The sequence below is a fragment of the Ranitomeya imitator genome, chromosome 6 (assembly GCF_032444005.1).
Source record: "Ranitomeya imitator isolate aRanImi1 chromosome 6, aRanImi1.pri, whole genome shotgun sequence".
NCBI lineage: Eukaryota > Metazoa > Chordata > Amphibia > Anura > Dendrobatidae > Ranitomeya > Ranitomeya imitator.
In genome coordinates this window covers 379,202,407-379,223,848 of record NC_091287.1, presented here as the reverse complement: position 1 = coordinate 379,223,848, position 21,442 = coordinate 379,202,407, and the positions used below count along the sequence as shown (strand labels likewise).

Here is a 21,442-nt window from a genome sequence, read left to right as displayed (position 1 = left end):
GCAAATAAAAGGAAAAAAATACCATATAAGTAGTTCTATATACATATTTGTAATTCCTTTCATATTTTTACCGACTATTACGCAAGAAGAATGCATTTTAATCCATGCAGTCATGGTTTCGCTTTAGGTAGAGTAGTTTCCTCCCTCGCTGTAAAAACATACAGACAGCTAACATACCACCAAGAACACATGTAATGGACCAAATTACTTCAGATAAAAAAATACACTCTTTGAGATAGATATACATTACAAAATCACAATTAATATGAATTTTGATCAAGTATTAAAAAGAGTCCACACAGAAAAGCTGGTTGTGGGCTTTTCAGTCCCCCATATTCAGTGTTGGCTTGGGGCGCAAGGATCCCCATCAGTAGCTTTGACTGAGGGCCCACTGTTCAGCTACATGAAAATATTACATTACATCTTTCACAAATTTACCCCTGCTTCTGTATAATCATAAACGAGGACATTTGTTGCGTTAATGATGAGATGCTGCTTTTGCCTGTATGTAGTAAATCCAATGAATTGGGCCAACAGCTGCTCATGTTGTGGTGTAAGTGGCTTACTCCTGCACAGGGGCGCACTGGGGATTCACCTGTCCCCCTGCGGGCCAGTCTGAGCCTCCCAGATGCAAGAATTACAAAATATGTCGACACGGAAGTCTGGCCAATTTTAGGCATTGACAGCACACATGTATGAGGATTAGGCTTGTGAGACGTATATAAAAAGAGAGAGGGAGGAAAGTTGGGGAGAAGGTAGGGTAATCAAGGAGAGGGAAAAGTGGTAAAAAGTAGCAGCAGTAAAAAAGTAATTGAAACTGACTAATTCATTGTAAAGTGCTTAATAAATCAGTTTCTGAGGAGAGAAGACAAAATAAACAGAAAAATAAGGAGGTACAAAAAGCCTCACAACTTGTATGAAAAACAGGTCCAGTACACTAATGAAAAAATAATCAATTTTTTTCGAGCGATGAAAAATCACTAATGTATACGTTTTTTTTTTTATTATTAAAAACAGTTTTATCTGCTGCAGATCTACCAATTATCAGAAAGCTGAGCTTCATACAGCCCCACTCACCGATTGACACCAATCATTGGTGGAAGTAAACAAAGAAGTTTCTCCAGCAGGGTAAGTATAAAATTTCGCATTTATTTACAACATGTTAAAATAGAAACAGGGCAACTGAGTAATCTCGTGGGTCACACTAAACCAATGCGTTTCAGTGTGGAGGCTTACTCATGGTCTCAATCATTGGTGGAAGAGGGGTTGGACTATATGGCAGCAAATTTATTTATCCAAAAGAATAATGATAATCTCCTGTTAATACAGCAGTTTATAAAAATACAGCAAAAAGTCCAGTAAGTGACACATCACTGGAATCAGGGTCTCCAACGCTACATCATGCTGCTCTCAGACTAGGTAGCAAAACCCTGGTGCCATATTCCCCGTTAGGTTTTAGTATTACACTTACAGGGCCACAACAGACAAAAAAAAATATATTGACAGGTAAGTTATCACACATCCTACCACTATCAGATAGGGTTTTAAAGAAGTATGGTATTTCTAACATACGCCTTTAACCCCTTCACAACATATGATGTACATTTACATCATTTGTCGTATCCACACTTTTCATGCGGTCTCGCACGCTGAGCCAAAGTCTTTCCCAGCAGATGATGGCTGATTAAATCAGCCATCATCTACTGGGAAAGATGCCGGCTTGGCGTGCAAGGCTGCATTAAAGGCAGGGGACATGACTTGTTATGTAAATCATCATCAGGTGTATTTAACATCATCCCCATGTGCATTTAACAGCAGTGGGCAGAGCCAATATCCGCCCGCGGTTGTTAACCTATTGAATGCTGCTGTCAATTTCTGGGAGCGAGGGTGGAGCGTCATTTCACAAGTGCATCGGAGCTCTTGTGACGTGATGAGTTGCTGTGACAGTCAAAGGTCTGTTGAAGACCCCTGTGCATGTCATGACGATCCTCTTGAGAAAGCCAGCCCTTTCCCAGCGTTCATAGATCATAATTTTCACTATAGATAGCAGTGCGCACTGATATGTATAGCACAAGCAATTAGATGATCACAGCTTCAAGTCCCTTACAGGTCCTATTAAATGGAGTAAATGAAAAAAAAAAAAGGGAAATAGCCACGGTTTTAGGTGGTTATCAACAAGTCATTAAAATTAATGCATGTCTCACATTCAATATATTACAACTTAATTTTCCACTTTAAAGATAATAATGCATTGAATTAAGTTAACAAATTGTGCTAATATTAAATGTAATCACTTACGGATATCATACCCTTTTACCGTGCAAGCCAGACTGAGCGCCTGAATTAGCCAGCAACAGTTTTCAATTAGTGAGTCTATGTAGCCACATGCTCCTATCTGTAAGATAAAACACATTTTATAGGTGTAGATTAATATCATACAAACTGTGTGAATATGTTAAAGCTAATTGAATTCTTCTCTTAAAGAAGCACTACCTTCAAAGTTTTTAGCTTCTTAATATATTGTAATCATCATACGTGGCACTGTGTACTTATAATTGCTCATTTTGCCTTTCTACCCAGTAAATTATTTTCTTTTCTCTGATCTATGTAGACACAAGAAGTTTCTTTTCCCTGCAAAAATCATACCTCTCTTCAACACCTGACCAAGCTGCTCCTTCCAAAAGGACTTTTGCAGTAAATTATGAGTCATGCAGGAAAAATTGACCTGCTGTTTCTGCATAGAGCCTAGAAGATTCAGCTAGTCTGTTCTTAATCACATGATGTCATAAATCTAACGGAAAAGAAAATGATCAGCTGAGTAGAAAGTCAAAATGAGCAATTCTAAGTACACAGTGCTATATAATATGATGACTGCAATATATTAAGAGGAAAAAACTATGATGGGAGTGCTTCTTTAACAGAGATTAGACAAGGGATGATGTGCAACACCAGGGAATGCATTTCATATCATGTTCCTTGCTGACTACATATTTACATTGGCCACTTAGCATTGCCTAATCATTTTTAACTTGATAGTTACATTCAAACATAACAGGAGGTTTAAGGCTATGTGCACACGATACGGATTTTACCACGCAGAAACGCTGCAGATCCGCACTGTGATGTACAGTATAATGTTAGTCTATTGGAAAAAAAAAGCTGTGCAGATGGTGCAGAAAAATCAGTGCATAATTGCATGTCACTTCTTTTGAGCAGATCTGCTGCGGTTCTGTACCCCTCCATGTTAAAATTCCGTAATGGCCCGTAGTGGCCCAAAACTGCTGAAAATCCGCACAAAATCAGCATCAATTCCGCACAAAATCTACATAAAAACCACGGCAAATCCGTGGCTGCTGATTCTGCCAGGAGATGCGGATTTTGTGCACAAAATTCTGCATCTCTTTTCCTACGTGTGCACATACCCTGAAAGTGAACCTGTCAGCAAGATTTTGCTAAGTAAACTACAGACACTGTGAGGTTGCCGCTGTTATACTGATTAAAATGATACCTGGGGTAAAGAAATCCATCTTGTGGTTCTTGTGTAATCAGTGTTAGACGTTTTCACCTAATGAGATGCTTGTGCTCCGGGGCATCACTGTAGGCAGAATCTTATCTTCCTGCCCTAAGCCAGAAAAACCTGGCAGAGACCTACCCACAGACCACCCCAAAACACAAACAGTCTGTCTCTATGAAGATGAACATGTTTGTGCTTCGGGGTGGCCTGTGGGCAGACTCCTTGGCTTCTCTGGCTTAGAGCAGGAAGATAAGACTACAGGCCCCTCCGAAGCACATGCACATCTTTACCTGAAAAATTCTAACACTGATACACAAGAACCACACAATGGATTCCTTCACCCCAGGTATCATTTTAATGAGTAAACCAACGGCAACACGACAATGTCTGTTGTTTACTTAGCAAAATCCTGCTGACAGTTTCGCTGTAAGCCACAGTACAGGCAACAAATAGAAAAAAGCACTGCACATTCAGCCAATAGTAATGCACAATATTGCCACACTCAAGAAGCCGTAAAGGCACGCATGATCTACAGTTCAGCAACTGGTGAACACTGATTGGGAGGAAGATCTGAAGTGCTGATTAGAATTGCCTGTACCTAGGCTAGTCACTTTAATCATAAAATGACTACATACTGTAGATTGTGAAAACTCTACTCACCCTTGTTAAAATGGCAGGTTTCAATCATGTAAAAGAAATCATACCAAGGAGAATCATTTCAGATCTTTTTTCACGTTTAACCCCCCTCCCTCCAGCTTGTTTTCACCTTCCGGACCAGGCCAATTTTTATAATTCTGATCAGTGTCACTTTATGAGGCAATAACATTGGGATGCTTCAACATGTTATAGTGATTCTGTTGCACTTCATATTAGTGGTATATTTTAGTTTGATATGATTTGCGTTATTTCATGAAAATCTGACCAATAAATAAAAAAATTTGGAATTTTCAAACTTCTAATTTTTATGTCTTTAAACCAGATACTTACCGTATATACTCGAGTAAAAGCCAAGATTTTCAGCCCAAAGTTTTGGGCTGAAAGTCCCCTCTCGGCTTATACTCAAGTCATGATCTGCGGTGGGGTCGGCGGGTGAAGGGGAGAGAGGACTGTCATATTCTCACCTAGTCCCGGCGCTCCTGTCGCTGTTCCTGCCTGTCCCATGGTCTCTGGGTGCCGCAGCTCTTCCTCTGTTCAGCGGTCACGTGGGACCGCTCATTAAAGTAATGAATATGGACTCCATGCCCATGGGGGTGGAGCCGCATATTCATTCCTGTAATAAGCGGTCCCAAGTGACCGCTTACTACAGGAAGAAGCTGCGGGCGCCGGAGACCATCTGTCCAGGAGAAGCTGCCAGGGACCACGCCGGAGCAGGTGAGTATTTCATAGTCACCTGTCCGCGTTCCACCCGCCGGGCACCGCTCTGTCTTCCTGTCCTCTTCCTGTGACTGTTCAGGTCAGAGGGCGCGATGACGTATTATTGTGCGCGCCGCCCTCTGCCTGAACAGTCAGTGCGGAGAGACAGGACGCTGAGGAGCAGCGGGCAGCAAGCAAGGAGAGGTGAGTATGTATTTTTTTTTTTATTGCAGCAGCAGCATTACATGTGGCACCGCTATATATGGATCATCTTATGGGGCAATAATGAAATGTATGGAGCATTCTATATGTCACAGCGATATATGGATCATCTTATGGGGCAATAATGAAATGTATTATTATTATTATTTATTGTTATAGCGCCATTTATTCCATGGCGCTTTATATGTGAGGAGGGGTATATATAATAAAAACAAGTACAATAATCTTAAACAATACAAGTCATAACTGGTACAGGAGGAGTGAGGACCCTGCCCGCGAAGGCTCACAATCTACAAGGGATGGGTGAGAATACAGTAGGTGAGGAATGTATGGAGCATTCTATATGGCACAGCTTTATATGGAGCATCTTATGGGGCAATAATGAAATGTATGGAGCATTCTATATGGCACAGCTTTATATGGAGCATCTATGGGGCAATAATGAAATGTATGAAGCATTCTATATGGCACAGCTTTATATGGAGCATCTATGGGGCAATAATGAATTGTATGGAGCATTCTATATGGCACAGCTTTATATGGAGCATCTATGGGGCAATAATGAATTGTATGAAGCATTCTATATGGCACAGCTTTATATGGATCATCTTATGGGGCAATAATGAAATGTATGGAGCATTCTATATGGCACAGCTTTATATGGAGCATCTATGGGGCAATAATGAAATGTATGGAGCATTCTATATGGCACAGTTTTAAATGGAGCATCTTATGGGGCCATAATGAACTGTATGCAGCATTACAAGGGGCACATTTTTATATGGAGCATCTTATGGGGCCATAATGAACTTTAATGCAGCATTACATGGGACATATTTTTCTATGGAGCATCTTATGCGCACATCAACTTTATGGAGCATTATATGGGCCCATCATCAACTGTATGGAGCATTATATGGGCCCATCATCAACTGTATGGAGCATTATATGGGCCCACCATCAACTTTATGGAGCATTATATGGGCCCATCATGAACTTTATGGAGCATTATATTTTTGAAATTTACCAGTAGCTGCTGCATTTTCTACCCTAGGCTTATACTCAAGTCATTAAGTTTTTCAAGTTTTTTGTGGCAAATTTAGGGGGGTCGGCTTATACTCGAGTATATATGGTATATCCCACTAAATAGTTAGTAAATAACATTTATCACGTGTCTACTTCACATCAGCATCATTAATGTAACACTTTTTTTTAAAGGAAGTTAGAAGGGTTAAACGTTTATCAGCAATTTCTAATTTTTCTATCAAAATTTACAAACACAATTTTTTTAAGGACCACATCCCAATTGAAGTGACTTTGTGGTGCCTATATGACAGAAAATATCCCAAAATAACACCATTTTAAAACTGCACTCCTCAAAGTGCTTAAAACCACAGTCAAGAAGTTTATTAACCCTTTAAGGGCTTCACAGGAATTAAAGCAATGTGGAAGGAAAAAATGAAAATGTTACTTTTCCCACAAAAATATTGCTTTAGCCCTAGATATGGTGAGGTGCGGTGAGCACCTTGAATCTGCAGGTGCTTCACAGAATTACAGAATTTTACAACATTGAGCTGTGAAAATGAAAAAAAAAATTCCCACAAAAATGTTACTTTAGCCCTAAAATTTTTCCATTTCCAAAAGGGGTAGCAGGAGAAATCAGACCATACAATTTGCTGTGCAATTTCTGCTGAGTATGCCGATATCCTGTATCTGAAGGAAAACTAATGTCTGGGCGCAAGGGAGGGCTTGGAAGGGAAGGAGCACTATTGACATTTGAGCACAAAACTGTCTGGAATATATAGCAGTAGAAGCCTCCCACAAGTTACCCCGTTTTGGAAACTATACACCTCAAGAAATTCATCTAGATGTGTGGGAAGCACTTTGAAAGCACTGGTCCTTCACAGAATTTTATAATGTTGAGCGGTGAAAATGAACAAATACATTTCCAGAAAAATTGTTGCCTTAGCCCCAAATTTTTCCCATTCAGAATTGTAAAGGGAGAAAATGGACCCCAAAATCTGTTGTATGATTTCTCCTGAGTACCATGTATTGCAATAGATTATACCATGCTCATGGCATGGTCTAAGCTGGCCACCATCACTGGCAGACCCGGAGGTCGTCATGATAACCATGGGTTACCATGACAACGATCGAGCCCTTGCTATGACGTTGCGAGGGCAACGACATCCAAAGGGAGAGGGAGACCACTCCCTCTCCCAGCCTCCCAAATGCTGCAATCAATATTGATTGCAGCATTTAGGGGGTTAAACAGCTGGGGGACGTGCGGGCACTGCTCCTGACAGTTATAGCCGTGTCGCAGCTGTCACTTAAATCGAGCTCCTGGCCGCAATTGTGGTGGCACAGCTCTTGTGCTGAGCACAATCGCCGTGACGTACCAATACTTCAAAGGTCAGGAACCCCTACCCGACCATGGCCATGACGTTAATGTCACCCAGTATTTGCATAAATATGCACACCCCTAAACTAATACTTTGTTGAAGTACTGTTCCAGTTCGTGATAGAATTCAATCTTTTTAGGTAGGAGTCTATCTGTATGGCTAGAATTGGCAATCTTTACCCACTCTTCTTTGCAGTAATGCTCCAAATCTCCTGTGTAGCCCTCTACAATTCGCTCACCGATTTTTTTGGATTCAGGTATGGGCTTTGGCTGCACCACTCCAATACTTTGATCTTCTGCTGGCAAAGCCATTCTTTTCTTGACTTGGAGGTATGCTTAGGGTCATTGTCATACTTAAAGGGAACCTGTCACCCCCAAAATCGAGGGTGAGCTTAGCCCACCAGCATCAGGGGCTTATCTACAGCATTCTTGAATGCTGTAGATAAGCCCCCGATGTATCCTAAAAGATAAGATAATGAGGTTAGATTATACTCATCCAGGGGCAGTCCCGGTCCGATGGGTGCCGCGGTCTGGGGCCTCCCATCTTCATCAGATGACGTCCTCATCTGGTCTTCATGCTTCAACTCTGGCGCAGGCGTACTTTGTCTCCCCTGTTGAGGGCAGAGCAAAGTACTGCAGTGCGCAGGCGCCTGAAAAGGTCAGAGGCCTGGCGCCGGCGCACTGCAGTACTTTGCTCTGCCCTCAACAGGGCAGACAAAGTACACCTGCGCCGGAGCCGCAGCGTGAAGACCAGAGGAGGACGTCATCCTATGAAGATAGGAGGCCCCGGACCGGACCGTGACGCCCACCGGATCGGACCGCCCAACCAGGTGAGTATAATATAACCTCTTTTTCTCATCTTTTAGGATACATCAGGGCTTATCTACAGCATTACAGAATGCTGTAGATAAGCCCCTGATGTCGGTGGGCTTAGCTCACCCTCAATTTTGGGGGTGACAGGTTCTCTTTAAATTAAAAATTCCCCTTCATCTGCAGCTTTTTATCAGAAACTTTTTGTTGCAAAATTTTGTGATATTTGGAACTATTTATAATTATTTTTACCTTGACTAAAACCTCAATTACAGCTGCCAAAAAACAGCTACAAAGCATAATGCTGCCACCGCTGTACTTTACTGTACTTTACTTGGAACTATGGACAAAAAGTCCACTTGGCGCAACTACTAAGGTGTGATCACTCCTTTCTAGATGCAGACTAACGAGCAGATCTAATTTGATGCAGTTGTTATTTTTTGGTATGAAAATTTACAGGGTGATTCCATAATTTTTTCCTCAGAGTTGAGTGATTCCATCATTTTTCCCCTACGCTTGGTTAAAAAAAGTAACCATTACTGACTACCACACTTTTTGTTCTTGATTTCTTTTAGTGTTTCTTAAAGCCAGAAAGTTGCTATTTGAAATGACTTTAGTTTTGTGCCATGTCGGTGATCTGCTTTTTTTCTACAAAACTAAAAAACTGAATAAACATCCTCCAAGGCCGGTGATTCCATAATTTTTGCCAGGGGTTGTATAAGTAGCGTTAGTGTAATCTAAAACCACACTGAAAAAGATTATCTTATTGTAATGTTTTCGCTAATGCATCAATAAAACAGATATAATTTAAAAACATGGAAATACTTACTGACAATATGTTTTTCATGGTAATAACAAAAACATTGTATGCTATCAACCAATCCCAGTAGCGTAAGATACTTCGTATGGGCTTTAACAGCAGGTCTCCCCCAAATAGTAGAAAGTAGAAGCAGGCCACCAAATAGCCCATGCAGAATATACTGATTCTTGTTGTTCCCGTAATGAATATAATGGTGAGGACAAACCAGAAGAGGTAACTGAATATAATTACTTTGCACATATCCAGATAAGACCTGTAAAACAATGTTAAACATGGATGTACATTGTAATGAAAATTATTATACTTCAGTGCATCATCATATCATAAGAAAAAAGTAAACTAGGCTTCCAACCACTTAAACTAAAATATCATCATCGTTGCTGTACATTTTCCATTGTCCGTTAGCTTTCTAATTTACATTGAACACGAAAGTTTCTGACTTATAAATGATAGATGTACAATGCAGACTCTACTAGTTTTGTGGAGAGCTAAGCACTATGACATGTGTATAGCCTGGTAGATACTGCATGTACCGGGCACTGTGAGCATACCTGCAGTGTATAAAGTCAGGGACTGGATTGTGCTGACTAAATGATGCTGCGTCAAGATTCATACATATTTCCACATTATCCCCTGCCATGATCCGTACTGCTGCCTTATTTTCATCATCAAACACTTGCTTTTGAAAAGATGCACAAAGCAATAGCATGAAGTCATCTGAAAGACAAATGGAAAAATGGAAAAGAAAGAGATAACATATATTACTAATATATCTTAATACTTACATTTCAATAACCAGAACAATTGTAATATTTAGAAATAAAATAAGAAAAGTGACTCAAAGTCAAATTAAATCTTCATAAATGTGAAAGTGGGATCTTTTTAAGATACTGGTAAATACAATAAATTTCTAAATATGCTGGAAACTTCCCACTGTAATAATTTATTAAGTGAGTTGCAAGCTCCCTATTAAATATTTTTGGGTCACTGGGGGAATTTACCGTAACTACTGGTACCTGCATCTAACTCCAGAATGGGGCCCTGATGAGCACTGTTGTTAATTGAGAAGTGGGTGGAATTGACATTCACTTGTATGGAAAACAGACCACGTCTCCACTGACCGCAAAGATCTTCAGGGCTCTGTTCTCAAGACAGATGCAGGTCTCATTAGTGAGACTCACAACTGCTATACATTCCTTGGATATGCCATAAATACTGTATATAAGACTATAATACCCATTTGACATCTAGCACAATCTGCTGTAATATTATATGGTACCAATGACAGGATATGGTGACCTACTGTAATTGCACATGACTCTGAGTTTTATACAGTAACATAAGAAAATGTTTACTGCGAAATTCCTTATTCTTTCATAAAATATAACATGGTGCCATACAGTATCATTGTAGAAAGCCTTGCAGTGCTACACCTGACAAGTTGGGAACCCACAAAGAGGTTCACCATGATGTGGTAGTGGGCTTCAGACACTCTGAGAATAACGTTAACTCAGAACCCTGTGTTCAGTTTCCAGTGCACTATTTGCACATGGCACCGCTCTGACGGACGCTGCTGTAGATGCAGTCTGGCAATAGTTAGCTACAATCACCCACACTCAGTCAACAACGCTAGGGAAGGGGATCATTAGGAGATTTCATCAGATCGCACACACATCCACACACACGCGATTCTGGATTTATACTAGTGCATGGCCGAGCCATGCAACCTTTTATAGCAGCGTCCTTTCAGACCTTCCCTGTAGTCCAATTGGGACTGCTTCAGGACCTGAGCATGTGACCCCCGACCTCCAATGAGAGGTCATCCTACGGGCATGCTCAGTTGGCAAAAAGCAGGACTTAGTCCCTGGAGCATCTGCTCGCCGCTGATTAATGCTGGTTACAATAGCTGAACCTGGGACAGCAGCAGCAACCAGCTACTCAGCATCAGTCTGAGCAAGACGCTGGGACCTACGTCTCAGCTGAGCAGGCTCCTCTGCAGCTGGGGAAGAATGGGAGACCGCAGAGGACATGGTTCGAGATTCCCCCCTGTGCAGCGGTGGGAACTTGACATCTAACATTACCCCGCTCCCAGGGTCCCCCCCTCCTTGGGCCTCGCTACGCTCAAAAGCTGTGATGAACTGAGGAGCCCAAATGTGCTCATAAGGTTCCCAGGTCCTGCCCTCTGGGCTATGACCCTTCCAGTTCACCAGATAGTATTTTTTGCCATGTACCACCTTGCACCCAACAATAGTGTTCGCCTCATAATCGTTCGTAGATGAGCCCGATGTCCCGGCAGATGGCTCGGAAAAGCGTGACATGTGAACAGGTTTTAGGATGGACACATGAAAGGTGTAGGTGATTCCTAGGCGTGGAGAAAGGGCCAGAAGATAGACCACAGGGTTAACTTGTTCCAGGACCTTGAAGGGACCTATGGCGCAAACTTAGTGGACTCAACTCGCAGCCTGATATTACGAGCGGTGAGCCACACTAAGTCGCCAGTTGAAACTGTCGAGCAGGGCGCCCGTGTGCATCGGCGGAAACCCTCATTCTCTCCTTGGAGGCCCGGATGGCATCCTGTGTGCAGTCCCACATGTCACATGCCTCCACCACCCAGTCTGCCACCCTAGAGTCGGTGGAAGACACAGACATGGGCACAGGAATCCACAGATGCTGGCCGTTCTTAAGGAGGAATGGGGTTTGCCCAGTGGAATCGGCTATATCCTGAATTCCATTGGGCAGAACGGTGGCTCAGTGGATAGCCGTGGGTTCAAATCCCACCAAGGACAACATCTGCAAGGAGTTTATATGTTCTCCCCGTGTTTGTGTGGGTTTCTTCCCACATTCCAAAGACATACTGATAGGGAATCTAGATTGTGAGCCCCATCGGGGACAGTGATGATAATGTGTGCAAACTCTAAAGTGCTGCCAAATATGTAAGTGCTATATAAAAATAAAGATTATTATTATTATTTGTCTTGCAGCATGAGTGCTGTTGGGCATCTAGGCCGCACCCGCTGCAGGTTGGAAATGACGGTGATTGTCATGTGGCACTACATCTGACAAAGTTACGGACCATTAAGATGTTTAATTGGCATTGGGCTTCATACATTCTTTTGACAATGTTAAAGGGGATAATACAGGACTTTAAAAAAAAATGTGCCTAAGCACTAACAGGCAGGAGGTTTCTACCCACCTGCCTGCTGTGTCGGGCCCTCTTCGCTGCCAGCACAGAGCTGTCACAGACTTCCGCTGATGTCACATCAACAGAGCAACTGTTTCTTTTCCTGTTGACAGGGTGGGACTACTAATGTCATGGTGATTGACAGCCTGCTCCCCACTGCCTAATTGGGGAAAGCCAAATGTCAATCTGCATGACACCAGTTGTCCCTCCCTGTCAACAGGAAGAGAAACTGCTGCTCTGTTGACAGGGAGCAAACGAATCTCCTGCACCAGGCACAACACTCAGGTAGATTGATGCCTGTTAGTGCTTAGTCCTAGATTATTTCTTTAACTAAGAACCTTGTGTTAAGTTTTGTAAATTTTACTTAGCCACAATAGAACAATGTATAAGATTTGGATGTGCCGTCCATGTCTTTTTTTTCTACAGCTACAGCATATTGCATAGTAAAATAGAAAAATTAGAAAACATCTTATCATTTTGTGCATTTTTCTCAATGACAACAAAGAAAACTTCTATCTATTCAGAATGATATTGGGCAGAATTATACTCATTAATTTCCATATTTACTGTTCTTTGTTCAGTGCCTTGCATGGTGAAAATGATTTATGCCTACAAATTCTGTCACTGGAGTTGGTCTTCCTATGCTCCACTGACTTATATCTGAAGACAAAGAACAAATTGTAGACTAAGGAACAGACATAAAAATATTAAAGCTGGCCTATTTGTCACTGGCCTACATGACACAGCTTGAATGCTCACAATGTCTAGGTCAATTTGAGGTCTAGCAGAAGAAGAAAAAATAGCTGAACTTTTTAGTGCTATTAACTCATTCTTAATTGCTGTATCCTTTTGAGGTGTTGTGGTGTGGGTCCCCAGTCTGCAGTGATGTATTTTGATGTCGCTGCAGTAAGTCTCCTGCAGCTGAAATTTATCAAGAGCAAAATTGGTCTACAGCTGATGATTGACAGCCAAGGAGTATGAAGAGAACAGTGTATTTTTCATAATTTTTGCCAGTTTCACAGTGCTGAATGTGCATTGCAGATGCTTGTATTGGTCCTAGCAATCACATGATCGAAAGGTGTCTGATCAGCAAAGCAGAGCTCCTGGGGCTTAGAATGGTTAGAACATTGCTGGTGAGTTGTGCCATGGTAGGGAACTTTAAAGGGACACTGTCACCTGAATTTGGAGGGAACAATCTTCAGCCATGGAGGCGGGGTTTTTGGGTGTTTCATTCACCCTTTCCTTACTCGCTGGCTGCATGCTGGCTGCAATATTGGATTGAAGTTCATTCTCTGTCCTCCGTAGCACACGCCTGCACAAGGTGCAATCTTGCCTTGCACAGGCGTGTACTATCGAGGACAGAGAATGAACTTCAATCCAATATTGCAGCCAGCATGCAGCCAGCGGGTAAGGAAAGGGTGAATCAAACACCCAAAAACCCCGCCTCCCTGGCTGGATTGCTCCCTCCAAATTCAGGGGACAGTGTCCCTTTAATCTGTAACTAGGGCTGTTACCCAGTTACAGTGAAAAACTACATAATTACAAAAAAAAAAAAATCCCTTCTACTACTACTTACATGATATATTGGGGGCCATATAATGTAGAAGATTAAAATTAATATAAAGTTAATGGGGTTGTCCACTAGTAGGACAACCACTCCTTGAACTAAATGTTTTGCCCCAATAAAATAAAAAATCCTGGACTAAACTCCCATGCTGGCACTGGTGTCAGCACTTGTGGTCCCAGAATTCTCGTGTGGTGTTGTGACGCGTGGTAATCGGCACCCAATCAGCGTTGGCTTCACTGTCTCTGGTTATATACGGACAGAACATGAAGAGAGAGTCAGGGATCTGCTGCAGCCCAGACTTCCTCTTCATTTTCAATCCAAACGAAATCAGAGACAGTGATGCCAGCGCTGATTGGGCGCCGGGCACCATGTGTCACAACATAGCATGAGAGCTCAAGGACTGTGAGCACTGACACCGCTGGAAAGGCGCAAAGCACATGATTTGAGTCTAAGTTTTTTTTATTATATTGGGGCAAGACATTTAGTTCAAAAAGGGGTTGACCTAGTAGTGGACAACCCCTTTAAGAAAATATCCCTAAAATTTAAAGTACCCCCTCAAAAAATGTGAAAAAGACAATTATTTAGTAAAAATCAATATTATTCTACATTAAACAAACAGACGTCCACAGGTTAGATATAAATATGACCAGAATACACTGAAAAATTAAATTAACACCTTATTTAGTGTGAAAGAATTAGAGCGAAAAAAATAAATGTACCACTTAATGGTGCTTAAAAATAATACAAATTCTCATGAATAAAATAAGGCCTCACACGTCAACATCACTAAAAAAAATAAAATAGTACGGCTGCTATAACATGTTTGACATGTTTTTACAAGTGTTATAGCCAGGACATACCTATAACAATCGTGGGTAGTGTGACGCGCCGCCCTCGAATGTTGTGCTCTTAAATGCGACTGTCAAAGTCTGACAGCGGCATTAACAATACGCCCATCGGCAAGCCCGTGACGTGATCTCGCCGGGGGGTAGCTATCACAGCAGGATGTCTATTGAAGACCTTAGTGCTTGTCAATACGAAGGTCCTATTTTAAAAAACATAAAAGTTTCAATCATCCTCTTTTCCCCAAAAGAAAGATAATAAAAATGTATCCACCACATATGTGGTATTGCTGCGTTCAAAAAAGTCTGGTCTATCAAAATATAAAAACAGCCCAAGCAGTAAACAGCATAAACGGAAAAAATTCAAGAATGTCAAAATTACATTTTTTTTGGTTGCTGCACTCAAAAAATGCTGTAATAATAGATCAAAATGACATGTCTATCCCAAAAAGGTATCAATAAAAACCTTATCTTGGCCAACGAAAAATAAGCCGTCACACAGCTCCATCGGCCGCAATAAGGAAAACGTTATGGGTCTTGGAAAATGGTGACACAACACCCCAATTTAAAAAAAAAACTTCAGATTTTTCTTCACCACTAAAATAAAAAACTTGACATGTATGGTATTACCAGAACTGAACTAATGAGAGCAAAATAATACCAGAAGGTCATTTTTACTACAAAATGTACGCCATAAAAACTATTAAAAAAAAGTAGTGTAAGAATTGTGTTTTATTTCACAATTTCACCACACTTGGAATTTTATTCCTGCTTTACAGTACATTATGTTGTAAAATGAGTGGTGTCATTCAAATGCACAAGTCATCCCGCAAAAAACAACTGTGGCTTCTTTGGCTTCTGTCTGTAAAGGCTTTGCTTTTCCGATGAATCAACCACTTTAAAGTAATTCAAAGCAGTCATTGATTTACTGTAGTATTTTGCCTATCTATAGGATCATAGTCTTGTCTAAAGTACTAAAGGTACCAATATGCATTAGACAATATAGCAATTTGCTATATATGCAACCTTGCATACTTACAGATGAGAAATAGAGGGTTAGGTCTCACAATAAAGTCTGGAAAGTACAACCATTTAATTATATTAGAATTAAATTTGGCTCCATGGTGTCTCCAAGGATAATCTAAAAAAAGAGATAACATATTTAAAAACAATTACTGCTTGGCATAAGAATAACTTGGCAAAAATAAATCTGTGCTAACAAATAGTTATGGATGAAAGATGATATTTTACCTTTACATGGAGCCGGAGGAATGCCAATACATATGAAGTACTGGAATGTAATAATACAAGCGAGAAAGCAGCAATATTTATGCCAGACTTCTGCAATTGCTTTTCTTCTGCGTCTGTACAGTACGGCAAACAGCCAAAATGCATGGATCATGGCAAAGAAATCCATCCTCTGACCAATTACATTAACAGACAGTAAGAAGCAAGTCTGCAGAAGAAAAGGAAAATGACAATTTTGTATAATACTGCATTTAGTGTAAAGTTACAACTTTGAGTGTTAAGTGTTTACATTGGAAGTCAGATGAACAGGGATTTATACCTTGCCTTTGTTCCACAAATATTATTCTTGAAAGTTTAAAAGGAACCTGTCATAGAATAAATGATATTTACAGTACCTGCAGCCATAGTGCTAACCTGCAGGTAAATATCAATGTAATTATATGTGACTGTCTAACTGGAAGTTTGCCTACAGGGAGAAAATTAAATTATAATCTCCCTGCAGCCGCTCACTTCCAGTCAAATAGTGTGGGGGATCTGAGCGGTGAGCATTCCTTACACAGGGAGCGTACTGATATCACTCCCCATGCCTGTGGACTGAAATCCCACTCAACACACCTGCTGTATAGTAGGATTTCAGTCAAATGGTATGGCAAAGTGACTACAAAACTTTCACTGTGTACAAAGCAATCACTGTATACAGATCACTCACTGTACAGAGCACTCACTGTGTACAGAGCACTCACTGTATACAGAGCACTCACTGTGTACAGAGAAATCATTGTTTACAGAGCACTCACTGTGTACAGAGAAATCACTGTTTACAGAGCAATCATTGTGTACAGAGAAATCACTGTGTACAGAGCACTCACTGTTTACAGAGCACTCACTGTGTACAGAGAAATCATTGTTTACAGAGCACTCACTGTGTACAGAGAAATCACTGTTTACAGAGCACTCATTGTGTACAGAGAAATCACTGTGTACAGAGCACTCACTGTGTACAGAGCACTCACTGTGTACTGCATGCTCACTGTGTACAGCACGCTCACTGTGTACAGAGCACTCACTATGTACAGAACAATCATTCTGTACAGAGCACTCACTGCGCACAGAACATTCAGTGTGTACAGAGCAATCACTGTGTACAGAGCACTCACTGCGCACAGAACATTCAGTGTGTACAGAGCACTCACTGTGTACAGAGCACTCACTGTGTACAGAGCAATCACTGTGTACAGAGCACTCACTGTTTACAGAGCACTCATTGTGTACAGAGAAATCATTGTGTACAGAGCACTCACTGTGTACAGAGCACTCACTGTGTACAGCATGCTCATTGTGTACAAAGCAATCGCTGTGTACAGAGCACTCGCTGTGTACAGCACACTCACTGTGTACAGAGCACTCACGGTGTACAAAGAAATCACTGTGTACATAGCGCAAACTGTGTACAGAGCAATCACTGTGTACAGAGCACTCACTGTGTACAGAGCACTCACTGTGTACAGCATGCTCACTGTGTACAGAGCACTCACTGTGTACAAAGAAATCACTGTGTACATAGCACAAACTGTGTACAGAGCAATCACTGTGTACAGAGCACTCACTGTGTACAGAGCACTCACTGTGTACAGAGCACTCACTGTGTACTGCATGCTCACTGTGTACAGCACGCTCACTGTGTACAGAGCACTCACTATGTACAGAACAATCATTCTGTACAGAGCACTCACTGCGCACAGAACATTCAGTGTGTACAGAGCAATCACTGTGTACAGAGCACTCACTGCGCACAGAGCATTCACTGCGCACAGAACATTCAGTGTGTACAGAGCACTCACTGTGTACAGAGCACTCACTGTGTACAGATCAATCACTGTGTACAGAGCAATCACTGTGTACAGAGCACTCACTGTGTACAGAGCACTCACTGTGTACTGCATGTTCACTGTGTACAGCATGCTCACTGTGTACAGAGCACTCACTATGTACAGAACAATCATTCTGTACAGAGCACTCACTGCGCACAGAACATTCAGTGTGTACAGAGCAATCACTGTGTACAGAGCAATCACTGTGTACAGAGCAATCACTGTGTACAGAGCACTCACTGCGCACAGAACATTCAGTGTGTACAGAGCACTCACTGTGTACAGAGCACTCACTGTGTACAGAGCAATCACTGTGTACAGAGCACTGTGTACAGAGCACTCACTGTGTACAGAGCACTCACTGTGTACAGAGCACTGTGTACAGAGCACTGTGTACAGAGCACTCACTGCGCACAGAACATTCAGTGTGTACAGAGCACTCACTGTGTACAGAGCACTCACTGTGTACAGAGCAATCACTGTGTACAGAGCACTGTGTACAGAGCAATCACTATGTACAGGGCACTCCCTGTGTACAGCACGCTCACTGTGTACAGAGGACTCACTGTGTCCAGAACAATCACTGTGTACAGAGCACTAACTGTGTACAGAGCACTAACTGCTTATAGCCCCCAAACTGCATATTTGACTGGAAGGAAGAGGCTGCAGGGAGAATATAACTTCATTTTCTCCATGCAGCCATACTTCCAGTAAGAGATCCATATATAATTAAAATGGTATTTACCTTTAGATTAACACTATGGCTGCAGGTAAATACAGGTTGTTTTTATTTCTTAAAGGAAACATTCTTTAATGTTGCCTTGCAAAGAAAATGTTTTTTTTTTTTTTATAAAGCAGAATGCTGTAGAAAAATGAAAAAGGTACACTGACCAACCATCCACTACTCATGTCCAATGCCTCTGGGCCTCCTCATCACAGCAGAAAATGGAGGCCAGCAGGAGAGCAGCGGGGTTAGAAGAGTACACTATTTTATTTTTGTACATCACTTGAAGCTGTTTTAGTAGCAACTTCAATGGGCAACCTTTCCATTTCCATTCTGCCTAAAACATGTAGTTATAGTGGCATGTAAAAGTTTGCCCCCACCCAGTCAAAATTACTGTTATTTTGAACATTTAAACAAGTTGAAGATAAAATGATTTCTAAAAGGCTTAAAGCTAAAGATGACACATTTCCTTTGCATTTTAGCAAAAAAAAAACAACATATACATATATTGTAATTTGTAGCATTTTAAAAACATATTTTAAAACTACAAAAAGGAAAATGGACTGATGCAAAGGTTTGGGCACCTTTGGAGATTTATGTGGTCAGATAACTTTGACCAAAGTTTCAGAACTTAATTAGCCTGTTGGGGTTATGGCTTGTTCACTACCATTGTTAGGAAAGGCCAGGTGATGCAAATTTCATGGCTTTATAAAAACCCATCCTAGTCTAACCTTGTGGTAAAAAACAGCAGTCATGGGCTCTCCTAAGCAGCTGTCTAGCACTCTGAAAATGAAAATGGTGGCGGCCCACAAAGCAGGAGAGAGCTATAAGAAGATAGCAAAGCTTTTCAAGTTGCCCCTTTGTCAGTTCGAAATGTAATTCAGAAATGGCAGTTAACAGGAACAGTGGAGGTCAAGTTAAGGTCTAGAAGACCAAGCAAAATTTCAGTGAGAGCTTCTCGTAGGAGAATCCCTGCCTGACTGCAAAAGACCTTCAGAAAGATGCAGCAGACTCCGCAGCTGCGGTACATTGTCCTACTGTTCAGAGACACTTGCACAAATTTGGCCTTCATGGAAGCATCATCAGAAGAAAACCTCTCCTGAGTCCTCAACATAGCATTCAGCCTCAGAAGTATGCAAAAAAACATCTAAACAAGCCTGGTGCCTTTTGGTAACAAGTCCTGAGGACCCATGAGGTTAAAATAGAACTCTTTGGTCACAATGAATAGAGGTATGGGTGGCGAAAAAAGGGCAGAGAATTTCAGGAAAAGAACATCTCGCCAACCGTTAAGCATGGGGGTGGATGAATCAGGCTTTGGGGTTGTGTTGCAGCCAATGGCACGGGGAACATATCACGGGTAGAGAGAAGAATGTATTCAATTAAATAAATTCTTGATGCAAACATAAAACCATCTGTAAAAAAGCTGAAGTTGAAAAGAGGATGGCTTCTATAAATGGATAATGATCTTAAACACACATCAAAATCCACAATAGTCTACCTCACAAGGCTCAAGCTGAATGTTTTACAATGTCCCTCACAGTCTCCTATTCTGAACATATAGCAGTGCATGCAATACGACCCAGGAATCTCACAGAACTGGAAGACTTTTCCAAGGAAGAATGGATGAAAATCCCTCAAACTTGAATTGAAAGAGTCTAGGCTGTCTACAAAAAGCATTTACAAGCTGTGATGCTTGCAAAAGGGGGTGCTACTAGGTATCTAACCATGCAGGGTGAGCAAACTTTTGCATCGGCTCATTTTCATTTTTGTAATTTTTAAAATGTAAAAGATGACAATTTTTTTTTCTGGCCTAAAATACAAAGGAAATGTGTTGTTTTTAACTTTAGGTCTTTTAGAGATCATTTCATCTTCAAGTTGCTTAACTGTTCACAATAACTGTAATTCTTACCAGGGGTAGCTAAACTTTTACATGCCACTGTATTGTAGCAGATTTTGCACTTAAAAGATTTTCAAGATACAAGCTGTGTGAATGTGATTTAATGCACAATTAATATTTATAGCATATAAATCATGATAATAAAAATGTCTTAAGAATTTTTGATTATATAAGTAATTCATTTTTCACCCCTTTATTAAGTAGTTTTTAAAATGTTTTAAATAGCAGATTTCACTTTTAAATGCTTTATTAAAAAGCTTACCTCCATACCAAATTTGTAGAAAAAATAGTTTATGAAATACTTGGCACAATTTATGAGTCCATCATCCAAGTGCAGCCTTGTAATTTCATGAAATATTGTTTTTGTGACTGGTGCTGTCAGATTGTTTCTACACCTGTAATATTCCTGATGGCGGTAGATGGTCACTTCAAAAGCTAATATGAACAACATGAGTAAATTATTCTGTAAGGAAGAAAAAAGAGAAAATTACATATTCACATGTTTTCTGTATTCTTTTATGTCACTGAGTAATCAAAAAAATTAGGTTCCATAGAATCAATACGAGGCTACAAGTGAATTACCAGTTAAAAAATATCATCATTTCCGCATTGCAGCATTAGTGTTCTTTGCACCTGTTTGAATAGTGTTTTTTTTTTTTTAACAGGTTAGTGTGATTTCTAGCCATAAAATATACTGTACATAGGTTTGATATTTTATTTACCATTTTTTTTAAATGTAATTTTTTTTATTAAAATATTTTCAGGGAGGAAAGGAAGGCTTTCTCTATTCGAATAGAAATTATTGAACTTAATATACCTTTTCTTCTGACCCTACAGGAGACTAAAATAAGAGATCCTTTAATCTCTTGCAGAGTATTACAGAGTATTCCAAAGCATTATTATCTGTTAGTATAAAGCTGACAGGTAAGCTATTACGCCACAACTACGCCATGGCCCAGTTGTTTGGAACCATGGAACAATTAGTCCTGGGG

General features: G+C 40.8%; 1 protein-coding gene across 1 annotated transcript in view; it reads right to left on the bottom strand.

Annotated features, from left to right (window-relative positions):
* The window catches only part of PIEZO2 (piezo type mechanosensitive ion channel component 2), a 628,465-nt gene that overhangs the window by 127,938 nt on the left and 479,085 nt on the right, over nucleotides 1-21,442 (bottom strand). Inside the window, exons 22-27 of the mRNA XM_069731039.1 lie at nucleotides 20,713-20,913; nucleotides 15,962-16,166; nucleotides 15,750-15,851; nucleotides 9,672-9,837; nucleotides 9,130-9,373; nucleotides 2,299-2,395 (exon numbers count right to left, since the gene is read on the bottom strand). Of these exons, the coding sequence (XP_069587140.1) occupies nucleotides 2,299-2,395; nucleotides 9,130-9,373; nucleotides 9,672-9,837; nucleotides 15,750-15,851; nucleotides 15,962-16,166; nucleotides 20,713-20,913 (1,015 nt within the window). The remainder of the gene's footprint in view (nucleotides 1-2,298; nucleotides 2,396-9,129; nucleotides 9,374-9,671; nucleotides 9,838-15,749; nucleotides 15,852-15,961; nucleotides 16,167-20,712; nucleotides 20,914-21,442) is intronic.